The sequence below is a fragment of the Clinocottus analis genome, unplaced genomic scaffold, assembly GCF_023055335.1.
Source record: "Clinocottus analis isolate CAN_PGR_092001 unplaced genomic scaffold, fCliAna1.0.p SCAF_16, whole genome shotgun sequence".
In the NCBI taxonomy this organism is placed as follows: Eukaryota; Metazoa; Chordata; class Actinopteri; order Perciformes; family Cottidae; genus Clinocottus; species Clinocottus analis.
This window is the reverse complement of record NW_027175887.1, coordinates 13,533,264-13,548,497: the sequence shown is the minus strand read 5'-3', so window position 1 is coordinate 13,548,497 and position 15,234 is coordinate 13,533,264. Positions and strand designations below refer to the sequence as shown.

Here is a 15,234-nt window from a genome sequence, read left to right as displayed (position 1 = left end):
CAGACTCACACACACAAAGAACAAGAAGAGACCACTGAGATGCTCAGTAAATTATATAATATTAAATTAAATATATCTATCTATATATATATAATATGATACAAAACATATTTAATAAATATTAAATATTATAATTTCATTTAGTACAATATAATATATTATAATATCAAATAAAATAATATAATATAAAATAATATAATATATTATAAAATCAAATAATAACATAGAATATAATAATATCCTTGACTATTAAAACCAGGAGAAGTGATAGTAGTACATTGTAATTTTTTTTCATTATTTGTAATTATTAATATTCTCATTATCAACAATACAAGATACATTGAATACTTCTACTTGAATATTTTGGTATAAAATAAAAGTACACCGTGTGTTCCCACACGGTGTTAATATTTAAATTGAACATCAATCAAAGTGACCTTCAAAAACACACATATCATTCAACCTCTGACAAATGTGGCAGCACATAAATATGTATCGCACAACAGCAGCGATACATGACAATAACAAAGCGAGAGTTTCACTCATTAAGGATGAGCGAGCAGACGGCCGGCTGCGGCGGCGGCGGCGTGCTACTGTGTGGCAATAAAAGCGTCGCAATAAACAGATGACAAACAGACACACACACACACACACACGCGCAGGGAACGGAGCTGTCGAGCGTCTCTACGCTCAAATGACAGCGTTTGCTAAACCGAGCAGAAATAAAGCGTCTTCCGGCTGAAAGCAAGGATTCCTCCGAAGACGGTGACTCATATACCTTTGACAAAAACCTCCGTGAAGCACTTCTCCTCCCCGACCACGCACTCGTACGCTGCGTCATCAGACAGGTTGCACTTGTTGATAGTGAGTGTCCGCTTGTTGCCCACGCTCTCAAACACATACCTGGGTGATGGGGGAGGATCATGCGAGGAGGATCGAGAACAGACGAGGGGAGAGAGAGACACAAAAAGAAAGGAGAGAGAGAGAGAGAGAGAGAAAATAATGAATAAGTGCTTTCAGCAAATCAGATGCATAGAGGCCCGAAGACGACGAGTGAGTCAGAGTCACAGACCGAAACAAAGAGTCCACACATTCATGATTAGACCTTCAGTATGTGCTCCCACACACACACACACACGCACACACACTGACATAAATCAAAGCACTACCTACATGACGCCACGGGCTCATCGTCATCGTGGCACACAACAGAAGGTGTGAGGGCAAATATGTTCATGGTTACAAGCGTTCACATCGCTGGACAACTTAAGGTGGGTACTGTGCCGTCCAGGAAGTGTAACTTGAATAGCAAAAGACGAGGCAGTAACACAAAAGTGTGAACGATTTGAAATACATTCAATTTGAATGTATTTTTTTGCGCTGTTTATGCTTTTTTTGTACACATCTCTCCAGAAAAGAAGAGTTTTTTCTTAATTCAGGGTGTTCCCATTTAAAGTTATAGCTATGAAAAGTAATTTAGTATAATTTGTATATTAGCCATAACTTCTGTACTTATGTGACATCACTTTCTAAGTATGAAAGTGATATTTGTTGTGTAATTTCCTTTAATAACGTCACTGTCATACGTGTTTTAGCCCAAACTTCGGTCTTTTCTGTAACGCAGCCAAGTAGTTTTGTGCCTTGAACGTAAGGTTTTGCTCTCCACTGTTTAAATAAAAAGAAATGCGACATCTACGCGCCTCAAGTTCATCCTCAGTGTTCCCCGTCTGCCGGTAACTTGTTCTGTGGCTGCTCTCTTCAGGTGCTGACGGTGGGCGTGGCAGAGGACGGGTGAAAAGCCCGGGTGAAGCGTCTGGGAGGCTTTGTTCAGGAATAAATAAGTCCCCTCTCTCGGAGTAACTGTTTAATCAAACAGGAAGAGGTCTGCCTTACTCTCAATGAACAGCATTAAGCGACTCAAAATGGCAGCTGGCGGAGCCATTTAAGAAATAGCACTCGCAACAGCTGTAGCCTCTTGAATAGAACAGCAGACGAAGCCTTTGAAGGAGAGGAAAAAGCAGAGTGGAGGGCGAGAGACTCTGAGGAGAGCGCTGCAGGCTGAAGATGCTCAAAACCAACATTTATATCTGACGTGAGTCACAAAGTTGGTTCCTAAAGATTTTTAATAAAAACAATTGTGACTCATCTCAGTCGGTTTCCAGTGCATGAGCAATGCCAATGTGGAATATTCCTGAACAGCTAAGCTGTGTGTGTCTGTTGCCCTGGACTCACTGTAACGTCAGCACAACCCTGCAGTGAACATGGGAAGGGACTTACAGCGTTACATCAAACACACGAGAATTGTGAAATGCACCGGCATAACTTGACTGTGAAGCAACCTTTAACTTGGATAAAGTGTATTTTTTCCATGAGACATGAATGATGAATATGAAGCATGCACTTGTTCATCATTATTTAAAAAAAAACGAAGTTCATATATTTAAAAACAATGGGGAAAAGGTTGCTTGTAGGAACCGGTGATGTCCAGAGCGTTTACTAGTTTATGTCATGGCCGTGATGCCAATGTCCTCCCTGAGGCGTTAAACCCTGAACCCTTCAGGGACCGAACTGAAGTGTGGTGAATACTGATGGGACAGCGCTTTACTGCGACATATACCAACACCATCAAATGTGCAACTCTGGTTATTTATTGTATCCTTTTTACTCCCTGATTTGAACGTCTTGCGAGAAGCTAACGCACTGGTAACGTCATAGTCCTAAGAATTGTGGGTAATTCTCGTTGGGCAAAGTCTGCGGAAGTGCGGATTTCCAGAAAATGTTTATAAATGGCTCAAAATGTTTCCGAGATATCCTTTAACATTTGATAGGGGGACAGTCCTAAACCCTCACACACTTCTAAGTGACCTCAAAATGCGTGATACTGGGATCGGGCCCCCGTGTCTCTTGTGTCTCTTGCTCCTCCACGCACTTCACCGACCCCTGACTCGGTCATCCGAGTTCAAATGTTACAGTTACAATAACTCTGCTCTCGTGGTGTACTAGTAAACCCCTCCGACATACTGTCGAGTGCGCATGGCGGTAATTCTCTTACTTGGCCGACGGTTTGATTTCCTGTCCGTTTTTGAGCCACTTGATTGGGGCGTTGAGGTCGGCCAGCTCCACCGTGAGATGGATCTTCTTGCCCTTGTCCACTGAGTAGGCTGCTTCCAGCTTCTTCAGGAACGCTGACAAGAAAGAATCCAGTAGAGTTCATCCACTGCTTTAACGGCCAATAAATCCACGAGTGCCAACCAGCAGTAAGCATATGCTAACACACATTCCACCTGTTGCCCCCCCCTCCCCCCAGAGGCCTTTAAACGGCGCTGGTATTTACAGCCTGCCGCATTAAACAGCTCTTGTTCCCCAGCTGCCGCCTCACTCTTTGTGCACAGTCTTCTCTCGCCTCATAACACCTCTCCTGTCTCTTCCCTCGCTCCTCACCGTCACTCTTCTTGGGCTCCACCTTCTTCATCTTCTTGAGCCTCTTGAGCAAGCCCCTCAGGTCTGTGATGCCATACTCAAAGGCGATCTTCTCATAGTCGCAGGGCTTGGCGTCCTTCAGGATGTTCCACACGTCCACGTCCACTTCTTCCACGACCTTTTGCTTCTTCTCCCTGCGGATGCGAAGCAAGCGTAAGAGATCCACATTGCAGTGATTGTGCATGTCTGCGACGAGAGCGGACGGTCGTACCTTTTCTTGAGGAGGGCGCTGAAGTCGAGATCCCCGGCATCCTCACCTGCATCTCCACTGGAAGAGCAGAGGTTGAGGGTGATGATCTTGGCGCGTTACTAAACCTGAGCTATTTACAACACTGCTGAATTGGCTAGCAAAAAAAGAGCATTAGGAGAATATACATTTATTATAATACATCCCCTTCTATCCCACATTACACAGAGCTATAAATACACGTAGATGACATGAACGTTATAAAGCAAACAAAGCAAACAATACAACAGCATGTGGTGCAGTTCTAATGAATTGAATTAGTGGCTGTGGTTTAATCTTACCCTTTTTTCATCCTGTGTTCAGAGGGTTGCAAAAATAGGATGAGTGAGAACATAGAGCAGAGCGTTTGATGAGGACTACAAGCTACCATCATGCCCTGAATTCAAGTGACAGACAGAAATGACAATAGACAAGCACATGTAAGCCGGAGATGTGACACAAATAAGCTGTAAGCAACACACTCATGTTCAAAACCAAACATATTGGAGTTTATATCGGCCCGAGTGAGCCAACGATGGCTGAAGTTGGAAGTGTGAGGAATATTCAACACGCTCGAGATTCAACACAAAACTTTTCATGCTGAGTCATGAGAACGTCAGAGGGGCACAAACCCTCCACATGCACATCTCCAAGTGATGAGAAGACGCCACGTGGTCTCGTGTCATCAGTCTCCCTCTTGTTGCTCAACAAGGTGACGAGAACTGTGTGTGACACACACACACGCGCCAATAAATGTCTCCAGGCTCCAGTGCTTGTTGTTGTTTTCCGCCGTGCACAGTTTTCCCGGCTTTTGTCGAGGCTCACTGAGCCCGTCCGCCGAATGCCAATAAATTCGAAGCAATGTGCGTCGTATGGATGAGCGGTTCATCTGAAGGAGAACATCCGTCCATGTTGCCCTTGCCGATCCCGCAAGCAAGTGAATTCTCCCAAGGTGATAATGCCCTCGTTCTCCGAGTGGTCGGGTGAGCGTGAAAACCACGTGAGCGGCCACAATAACTGCGCGATTTCAACCTGCCTGAGCACTTTTGAGAGATTCCTGAGTGCTGCATCAGACAGCGTGAGATAACTTACACACTAAATTCATCTAACTGCAGTATTTTTTTTTCCTGACTCCACACTGAAGTTCACTGATGAAAAAAGAAAAAAAGAAAAAAGGAAGACATTTTCCAAAGCTGTTGTGTTGGAGTTCACATGAAAATGGGAATCAGGGGATTACTATAATGAGCTCTCTTTCATGGTGCGAGCATGTGCAGCGAGAGCAAAGCACAACACGCTCATCTCTCTCTCTCTCTCTCTCTCTCTCTCTCTCTCTCATACATATTATTAGAAACACTTCATCGAAGCTCTCGCTGCAGGAACTCGATGCTCAACACGACAAAAAAATAAATAAATGAAATGCAAAGAGTGTTTTCCTCCAAGTGTCAGTGCAGAGTGATAAACAAACGCGCCATGATTAAGATATGTGTTGATGCGAAGCCTGAAGGAGCAATATATGACAGCCAGAACATTGTTATAGCAGCAAAGGATATTTGAGGAGTACTGTCTACCTGAGCAGACATTACTGTCCCTCTGTGTGTCTTGTAATCTCAATGTTACTGTTAAACGATCAGATTTCCCTGTTTTTTAGTATGTTAAGCTCCCTGTGGATGCTTTTCAGCTTCAGATTTAAAATACACAATTAAAAAGCACAAGGAGTGAATAGGAGTGAGTATCCTAAAGAACGGAGGCAGACCACATGTATTTGCTACTGTAATACATGTTCAGAGAAACACACATGAGGAATCCCTCGCTTACCTTTTGGAGGTTGACCTGCATGACCTCCACACAACGAGGTGTTGAAAGCATTCATTATCTACCCGGCAACATACTTAAGTTTTGACAAACTTTTGCGCTTTGTCATTTATCACACCATCGTCTGCTTCCTCGCCCTCTCTCACCTGCAAATCCGCAATCTGACAAATAAGCACACTAGCATCCTGTCTCAGCTCAACGTGATGCTGCCTTTTTGCCTGTTGTGCCTCTCATCTCACCCGGGCCTTTCTGCTCGCGCTCGAACGAGGGAAGGAAATTATATTTTAAAACACAGATTACAAATACGGAGACTCGAGATCTCAGTGTGACGGTGTCGGCTGGTTTGCGATCAGACAGGACGTGTACTGTAAACAGCCTGAGCAGCTGAAATAAATAATATAAAAACTCATTAAAAAAAAAAAAAAAGCGACGCTGTCACAGGATACACAGATACACTTCACACAGACACAGAAATAGACTGTTTTTTTTCTTCTTCTTTTTTTTTTTACCTCTCTTGAGAAACTGTCACTGAGACATGTGACGAAACACACAAGAAGCCAAACCATGAGGGACTCCAGGTGAACCCAAACTCCCAGGCAGCAGACGCATTGAGACGTGACAGAGCGGGCGACGAGGAGACAGACACACGGACTTGTACAAAGTCGGCTAAAACTGAAGGGATAGACAGACACGCGGTGGGAGACACTCGTTGCGACTGACAGATGCCCACAGGCAGCGATCTACAGAGGCGCATATGGGAGACGGTGTGACGGCGGGGTGACACGTCGAGTAGACCCTCGCCGACGCTGACACTCACGATCGCTTAAACGCCTCCAAGATGTTGTCCTGCTGCTCTTCTTGTACGGCTGAAAGCAGACAGAAGGAGAGAGGCTGGTGAGAGCCCGGCTAGGTTAATTCATTACACACGGCAGGCCTGAGCGGCAGAGGAATAATGGACTGATGACCTCGCTAGGCCACTAAATGATAGGCCCTAATGTGTATCACACTCACTGAGTTATTGGCTGACAAAGCCGGTTACATAGAGCCGGCGGATACGCTGAATGGAAGATGACAATAATGAGATTTTCCGTCTGCGGACCTACCCTGCACGGAGACTTCGAATGTGCAGCTGTCGCACTTGTCTTTGGAGGTGACCTCGCAGCGGTAGCCACCTGCGTCTCCATCCACTACTTTGATGATGCTCATCTCGTAAGTGTAGATCTGACAGAGAGAGAGAGAGAGAGAGAGAGGGATGATGTGCTAGGAAGACACGCAGTTAAATGAGCGCACACACACACACACACACACACACAGATCTGCAGTACGTGCTCACAAACACGTGCTCAGAATACACAGACACACGCAGTTAGACCAGTATAGGTTCGCCATCTGGATGATTTTTATCTTTAATTAAGCCCCATTTCCACCCAGAATGTCCTGCTAATTCTCATCCCGGGACTACTTTTTGAGGACCTAAAAGGTTCTCGTTGCGATGATGAGGCTAAATATGTATGTCGTGAAGGCAAAATCACATGTAAACACACTCTGCAGCCCGCAGATCGGTGTGCCCGCCGGTTTCATCTCACACAAACTTAGATTTTGTCTCACTGCGCTGACATTTACTGCTGCGTTGTATTTGCTGATGCATGTTGTAGTTAATGTAATGTAGGGAACTGAGTCTGCGTCCACAGTAAATAATCTGTTGAGTGAGAAAGTAACCACGTGAAACATTGGGAAAATAACTTTTATTCTCTCTTTCACAGCTCCGCCGCGCTGCCCTTAGCTCTTTCTCAAGAGCAGAGAGAAGCAACAGCAAAGACTAATTTTACTTTTCATGTTAGGAAACAAAGACAAATGCTCTCCCCTCGCCCTTAAAAGGTCCTAAATCAATAAACGAGTACTTCCTTGTTTTAAGTATGAAGCGGTACACTAGTTGAAGCCGCGGCGCTCTCCGCGTTCAATCCATCATGGTCATCCCGGCGAACCCCATCTCGAGAGTTCATGTACTTTGAGAAAGTGCAACACTGTTATTGGAGGTATAATCTAACTTAATATAACGTAATGTAGACCCTGGTCTCTGCAGTCGAAGCGCACAAGTTCCTGGTCCTGAGAAAAGTTCCTGTGGCCAAAAAGGGGCATCAGTCAGCTAAATAGATCGATACCATGTGTTTGACTAAACACTCATCGGTCCCTCCAAGTCCTATTTTAAAAGTCTACAGTTTATCTTTGTGGAGTACTAAATGCGTCCATCCTGTGCATAACTTGCACAACAAGTGAATCTGTGTCATGGAAGTGGAAAATTCAATGAATGGGGAAGTTGTAAAGTAAAACAAGTGATAGGTTAGTAATAGTATGCATACCGGGTCTGTGCAAAGCACAGATGATCCTCTGGGGACCGTGAATATCTCGAGCACACCAAAGATTCATGGAAGTCCAGTTGAGATATTTGAGTCTGGACCAAAGTGGCGCGCAAGCTAACGTTGCATCATAACATTGTTTGTGTCTTAACGCATACACACCTTGGTGTTCCTGTCGTAGACCTCTTTGAACTGCAGGTGCTTCCCGGCTTTGCTGCCCAGGTCGAGCCACTTCCCCTTCAGCCACTTCATGTTCGGCTTCCTCGTCAGGTTCGAGGAGTCAACTTTCGCCACGAATACAATGTCCTTGCCTGCGAGGGGGAACAAGAGTGAGCCCGAGTAATTAATTCAAATAGATTAGCTGACTGTATTCCAACAGGAATCTGGCACTAAGTGGGCGAATCCTTTCATTTTGCATATCATTTCAGGACTTTTATGGCGGATGCTCTTTGCCAGACCTTTTGTTGCCGTGGCACTCTCCGGCCTCTCCACGAAAATGCTGCTCAGCTCGGACTGCTGATGGTCCTCCCCGGGTACGTTCTCTGTGAAGGGTGGTTTAATAGCTGCATCACACGGGGCATATTAAAGCTGGAAATCATGATCTGGGTACCACACAACAAACAGATTGTAGACAACAACAGAGGACCAAGCAAACCGCCGAACCAGTCGTCCTAATCGTGGTGCCCCAAGTGAAATCTACTTGCAGACTAGTTGGGAAGACCTCATAAGAATAATTATCGAGTCTCAAACCACTAAATTCCCCCCGCTGAGCTCAGGGATCTGTTCTGTCTGTACGGGTATTGCGCGCTACAGCTGAGCAACAGTCTTTCCAAGTCTAAAGCATTCGGCGAGTAATTCCTTCGCTGTTACACTGCGTAAACCATTTGGGACCTTCTGATAAATGACAGGCGACCAAGGAGGCCCCCCCCCCCGTAACAGACTGGCCCCAGGGAGTAAAGAAACTCCTCAGATCCCCTCTGAAGACGTCACATTAGGGTCGACTCTCTGCAATCTTTCTGCCACCCTGACAGAACGAACATAAGCTGCGGCTGTACACTCTTATCTTAACGATAAAAAAAAAAAAAACATGCTCTTTTATCCGTTCGCTTGTTTCTTTTGCAAGTAAATTGATGCAACCTCTGTAAGGTGTTTGCTTGTCAGTTGATACGCTCGCACAGACGCCAACGTATTAATTTCTCTTACCATCGGGAGGCAACTCTGCACCATAGGGGGGGGAGAAGAGAGAGAGAGAGAGAGAGAGAGAGAGAGAGAGAGAGCGGGGAACACGTCAGTCTGCTCAGTGTCTGTGCTCTGCTGTTCAACACAAGCGTTAATTGGCCCAAAGCTACTGTTGACTTCAGGTGAGGAACACTGGCACGTTAAATCAACGTGCTCTCACACTCCAAAAAACACATCTTTCGTTCTCAGAGTCTAATTAACAAATGCTGTTTTTTTTTTTCTTCTTCTTTCTATTACAAAAAAAACAAAACACACGTACACGTAACTTGTTAATGAGTTATGTCTTCAGCAGTGAAATTAAACTAGCGATTTTAATTCTGCTGAAGTCAGTTCTGCATTGTTTCTCTCACTTCCTGCGCCGGACGTGCTCTCCGTGTTACAGGAAGAGACGGTTCACGCAGCAGGTGGAGAGAAACCACCAATCAAGGAGAGTGAGTCGGGCCCCGGGTGGACATCCATTGGACGAGAGCTGAGAGAATGGATCCAGGGTCACGTGTCAAGGTATAAGGTCATGCGCCGCCATAAATCCAGAGAGCCACACAGTCGGCCTGTCGGCCTCTCTCTCTCTCTCTCTCTCTCTCTCTCTCTCTCTCTCTCTCTCTCTTTTATGGGCTCAGTTAATTTGATCTTTTAATCAAAAGCGCCCCTGAGGAAAGATCCAAGTTCAGATGTTCAGGATGATTTAAAAGGTTTTGGTTGGAATGCTAAGTGGGGGAAGCTGATCCCGGAACAGCACCCAGGGGACACTTTGATTGTTTACACTCGTGCACTGTTACTTTGGACAGGTGCTGTGTTTGGGATGAAGTTTGTGAACTAACTCCAGGCCTCGTCCTGGACCCTCGGAGGGTACGTTTGGGATTTTAGACAATGGCCTATAGGGATTACGTGATGAGACAAAAAATCCTGCAGAATCATATTCGGGATAATGAAACTACACTAAAGTATTTAGTCGCGTTTTATTTTATGGGCCCAGTATTCCCTCATAAGCTCCTCATCATTTCTCACGTGTATAGTTTCAGACTGTCCTGCCATGAAGAAACGCTCCTGTTAAAGTGTCCAAAAAGTGTGCCTGTGCCATTTAAATCTCAAGCTGGCACACCCACTAAAATCATAATTTTAAGCTTTGCATAAGCGCCAGCTGCCGGCCAAGTCGACCACTCACATTACGACCAGCCGGCTCCTTTATTGTATCATTTTTTGGGTTCTAATAAAGTTCTTTTGATTAACAGATTGTGATTCACTATATGCGTATTTCATGATCACGAATCTCCAATTCAGAATAATGATAAAGAAACGTATGTCTATCTGTCTGTATCAGTCCAGTGGTTTAAAATATTAAGCACAAGATGCCTAATTCTCCTTTACAATGATTCACTACCTATGTAGGCAGGACAACTATATTTATACAAACAATCATTATGATCAGTATTAAGATGGAATAGAGACATCCAAACTTTAGATCCACAGCCCTATCTAAGGTAATATTTCCAGCTTTGTGGCTGTTTCAACTTTTCAACCGAGTGTTCATTAATGTAATCATGACAAACCTTCATATGTCGTATCACATGTGAGCTTTGATTAAAATCATTCAATTGTATTTCATTATTAAGTCTTTATCCTACCTATAATTAGTCTTTCTAGGAACCTTCGGAGAGAATTATTAGGAAATGATTAGGGATTCATGGACCCCTGTAATCAAAGGTTATAAAATATTCTATCCCAGACTGGGTATTACAACACTAAAATAGTAACATATCAATCCATCCCATCCATAAAATGTCCTACGATACAGAGAATATATAGTACTGTATTACTTATTCAGCACATCATCCATTTATCATCAGAGCACCTCACAGTGACACACTGTATCTCAAACATGTCACACATGCAGCAAGTAAAGAAATGAACCACGGCTGTGGTGACTATCCTATAAGTCAGTAGTATATTGTAATATGTCCTCATATCACACACACACAGACACACACACACACGATATATACCCAGAATAAATACAGGCAGGATATATCACTTTTTATAATAGTTCATTTCACATTGAAACACTCTCAAATCGTTCTTTCGGATGCTTTGGTGGATTCATTCTTTGAATCACTTTGTTTTCTTTGCTGTCATGGACTTCTCTGTTATATTTGTATTTCATTGTTTCATCTGACAGTTTATCTAATGTGACTTGAGCTGCTTTTAAGTTGCGTCTTTGCACGGGTGTCATCCTATTATTTTTACGTTCCTTTATTCACCGTGATGCACTTTGTCACTTTTGCAACATAAATAAAGACATATCTGTTATTATTATTACATAGTATATGTCCAGAAATCTTCAAGGCTATATTGCAAACCGCAACACAATCATAAGTTGTAATGAATGCATCTGCTGTGTAAAACACGCTTGATCTTGAACGCATTTGACGGCCGCCACCAGAGCGATCCCAGGCTTCTGGGAGGAACGCCGCCAGTCTGTCACACTGAGTAAGAGATACGCATGTCCACTGACACACAGCGGTTGATGCAAAACAAGCTCATGAGCAGACAACACAGGCAGGCTGGGCAATAGTGAGTTGTGTATCTTACCATCCCCAGGCTCATTGTTAGCTGAATGAAAAGAAACAGTTGGTACATGGAAATTAGTCGCGTGGACAACAAAAAGGTTAAAACACCTCCCGCAGGACTACTCTGTGTGTGTGTGTGTGTGTGTGTGTGTGTGTGTGTGTGTGTGTGTGTGTGTGTGCGTGTGTGTGTGTGTGTGTGTGTGTGTGTGTGTGTGAATGAAAGAGCTGTTCATCAAAGATTGTATTAATGACAGGTGGCGTGAGGAATGAGTACTAGGACTCTGTCAGCGTTTGGTTAGATGCCTGAAATAAGATAACACCAGCTGAAGAGATTTTATATCTATATTTTTTATAACATATAATACTTCAGTAAAAAACCCTCGAGTGGCTTTTCAAGCTTTTACATGTTTTAAAAAAGGCGGTTGCTAACACGTGGCACAATGAGACTAAACCTACACAGCCTTGTTGTGTATACTCAGTCATGTGACCTAACAGTAGTCTGATATTAGCTTTTAAGTTTGGCTGATTGTGTAAACTTACGCTTTAAAGACCTAACAGTGATGTTCATTTGAGAAGATTTGAGGATTGTAAACTTGGGTTTGCATCAGAGCTCATTTTCTGCAATAATCCTTTTTGTTGAGGGAATAAATCTGTTGGCTACGTAGCCAAAATGGTGACCGTCGCGAGCGGGAAGTGTCCAGCGCTACACACTTAACCTTTTTCCCACAATGAGTTCACCGTCATGAAGACAACGAGACGCACACTTACACACAGACAAACAAACTGATGGCAAAGCAAATCTCTTACCTAAAGCAGGCTGCACATCTGTTAATGAAGAATAAGCAAATGAACACAACCAAATGAGTGGAAAGCGGTAATGTACTGCAAGTACTTCCTGTGCAGACTGTACAGAAGTACACAAGTATGACATCATAATGCAAAGTCTCTTTCAGTTATATTGGTCATTGTAGAGATAAATCGATGTGTTTAATTTAACAGATGAGTGAAGCCACAGAGAACACACAAACACACTATGCATGACGGAGCACACTCTCCACAGCAGGCTGATTCTCCAGCACTGAGCATGACATAATACCAGGATGCATTGCAGAATAATGTAAAGGGGAGCAGCATCCATTTTGACCAATAATTCCCAGGCAAAACAACATGATGAGCCTTTGAAAATCACATCCAATTAAGTTGCTTTTTTTTTGTGTCAAAATGTGATAATAACTCCATGTCTGTTAATGCTCGGCAAAGCCACTGTTCTCTTGAGGGATGAGCAGCTTATGATCCTTAACCTCGCTTACATAATTCATTTTGAGGACTTTGGATACATGCTTATTTGTGTTGTACAAATCAGCTGTTGAAATATAGCATGAGCTTTAAATAAGCTTAGTGAGAGTCAAATTGCCAGCGTTCTCCTTTCGCATCATTATTAGTACGACTGCTCTACCTCGTCATTGCACAATAATTCATCTCGAATGATAGCGCCTGCACATCGACACTGAAACGCACACACACAAACACGTGGTACAACTATCTTGCTCGCATCCTCTGTTCCAGTTGCTCCTTAATATGAATTGACATTTTATCCAACGAGGTGAGCTATAACTGTGCATAAATAGACTCTACACATAAATGTACAACAAAGTATGTTTTACTCTCTCAGGGGACTCATTACTTATTACTGAATGCGTGCCACTGGCGGAGGAAATCTCCATAAACATGCATTACACACTCTGGAGCCTATAAAACTGTGCAGGGTTGCAGCGGCCCCACAGTACATGATTCTACCTGATGTACACATGCAGTACACATCCCTCGCGTCTCATAGCTGCTCTGCTGTGGGGCGCTGCACCCACACACAATTAGTTCACACATTTGGCTGAATGCATTACCCCCGACTATGGATTGAACTTGAAAGGTCAGGATGTTGAGGCGAACAGGGAAGTGAAAGGAGAGGAGCAGTCTGCCATTCTGAATATCTCTCAGGATCCGTTCTCACGCACGTGAAACGGTTTCATCGTGCGACCCGTGGCAGGCTGAGCGACTAACTACTCATGAAGTGACCGCAGAGAGAAACACACAACAAACAACGTTTCACTTTGAAATAGATGTTTGGGGTGTGTATTTACTTGATACTTTAAGTTTAAATGAAATTCTTAAAGTAATGATTCAAATATGTTTGAGCAGATTCACACTTCAGCACGAGGATTTTGAATAAGAGTGTTTCATGCGTCAGTTCGATGGAAACTTTGATTTTTATTGTAAAGGAAACTTAATGTGTGATAAATAAACAATGTGTTTTTCCCTCCAGTGCGTAACACGATGTCTCAACGTAATGGCCACTTTTTTATTTTAAATTGCACTTCAAAGCCCATCAGGTTGAAATGAGGAACGCTAACAATGTTACCAAGAAACGTTTACAACGGTAGCTGGAGGAAAAATGTGATAGATGCATTTATATGTATGTGAAGATTTAAGTTTACCCAAGCTGAAATAGGAAATTCAAATGCACATACACACACCGATACAGTATATATATATATATATATATATATATATATATATATATATATATATATATATATATATATATATATATATATATATATGATGGTAATCCATAAATTAAACACCTTCTATTTCGCTCCCACACCAAATTTAATTAGCATCTCTGGTGCTCTAAATAAACTCCTGTCCTCAGCGCTAATAAAAGAATATCGTAGGAACACTGAGCAGTGATTACTTGAGTGTGTGTGTGTGTGTTTGTTTGTATGTGTGTGTGTGTGTGTGTCTGTGTGTAGCGTCATGCATATCTCCACACTCAGTCCCATCCCCACAGAAGTTCACTGCTTCTGTGTTTGTTTCTTTTGCAAGTCTTACCCTCCTCCTCCACTGCCTCTGAATGAGGGGAAACACACACGTGATCTTGTGGATGATGATGATGATGATGATGATGATGATGTATATGAAAATGAATGATTGACAGTAACATTTGTGGAACACAGACAGACACACACTGGATGCAGAGTGTTTTTCTTACCCTTCTTGTCTGAAAAAGAGAGAAAGAAGAGGAATTCATGAGAACATTAAACAATCTTTATCACTTCTATTAAAATATTAGCTTTCAGTGGTTATTGTCGTTTGTATAATAGCTGACTATGTTTTGTATTATTTCTGGAGCGCAGCTCGTGGGCTCAGATTAGATGTCGTTAAGGCACTTACCAGCAGAGGCTGCTGCAGTCTCATCGCCCTTGGCTGCTGCAATTAAACACAAATTATGCAAAATAATTTGTACCTCCTAATTATTTCATATCATACAACACAGCGCAGTGTTTGGATAGTCACGGCTTCCAAAGCCGAGACTCTGTAAACCGTTTAAAGAGTTGCATCTTGTGATCTGAATCCTTAGGAGACAGTTACTAATAATAATGCATATACATAACTGAGGGCGCTTATTGGTCGCTCTGTTTATGAAAAGTAACCGCACAGGGAAGCTACATGCAGGCCACCTTGCTCCATGCACCTCTTCTCGATTTCTGTAAGTTTT

At 43.1% G+C, this 15,234-nt stretch overlaps 1 protein-coding gene across 1 annotated transcript in view; it reads right to left on the bottom strand.

Annotated features, from left to right (window-relative positions):
* mybpc2a (myosin binding protein Ca) overlaps positions 1-14,766 on the bottom strand; it is a 32,248-nt gene extending 17,482 nt beyond the window's left edge. Inside the window, exons 1-10 of the mRNA XM_068578397.1 lie at positions 14,728-14,766; positions 14,568-14,583; positions 8,334-8,417; positions 8,038-8,186; positions 6,622-6,739; positions 6,336-6,384; positions 3,692-3,748; positions 3,442-3,614; positions 3,053-3,185; positions 779-903 (exon numbers count right to left, since the gene is read on the bottom strand). Of these exons, the coding sequence (XP_068434498.1) occupies positions 779-903; positions 3,053-3,185; positions 3,442-3,614; positions 3,692-3,748; positions 6,336-6,384; positions 6,622-6,739; positions 8,038-8,186; positions 8,334-8,417; positions 14,568-14,583; positions 14,728-14,766 (943 nt within the window). The remainder of the gene's footprint in view (positions 1-778; positions 904-3,052; positions 3,186-3,441; positions 3,615-3,691; positions 3,749-6,335; positions 6,385-6,621; positions 6,740-8,037; positions 8,187-8,333; positions 8,418-14,567; positions 14,584-14,727) is intronic.
* Between the last annotated feature and the right edge of the window lie 468 nt (positions 14,767-15,234).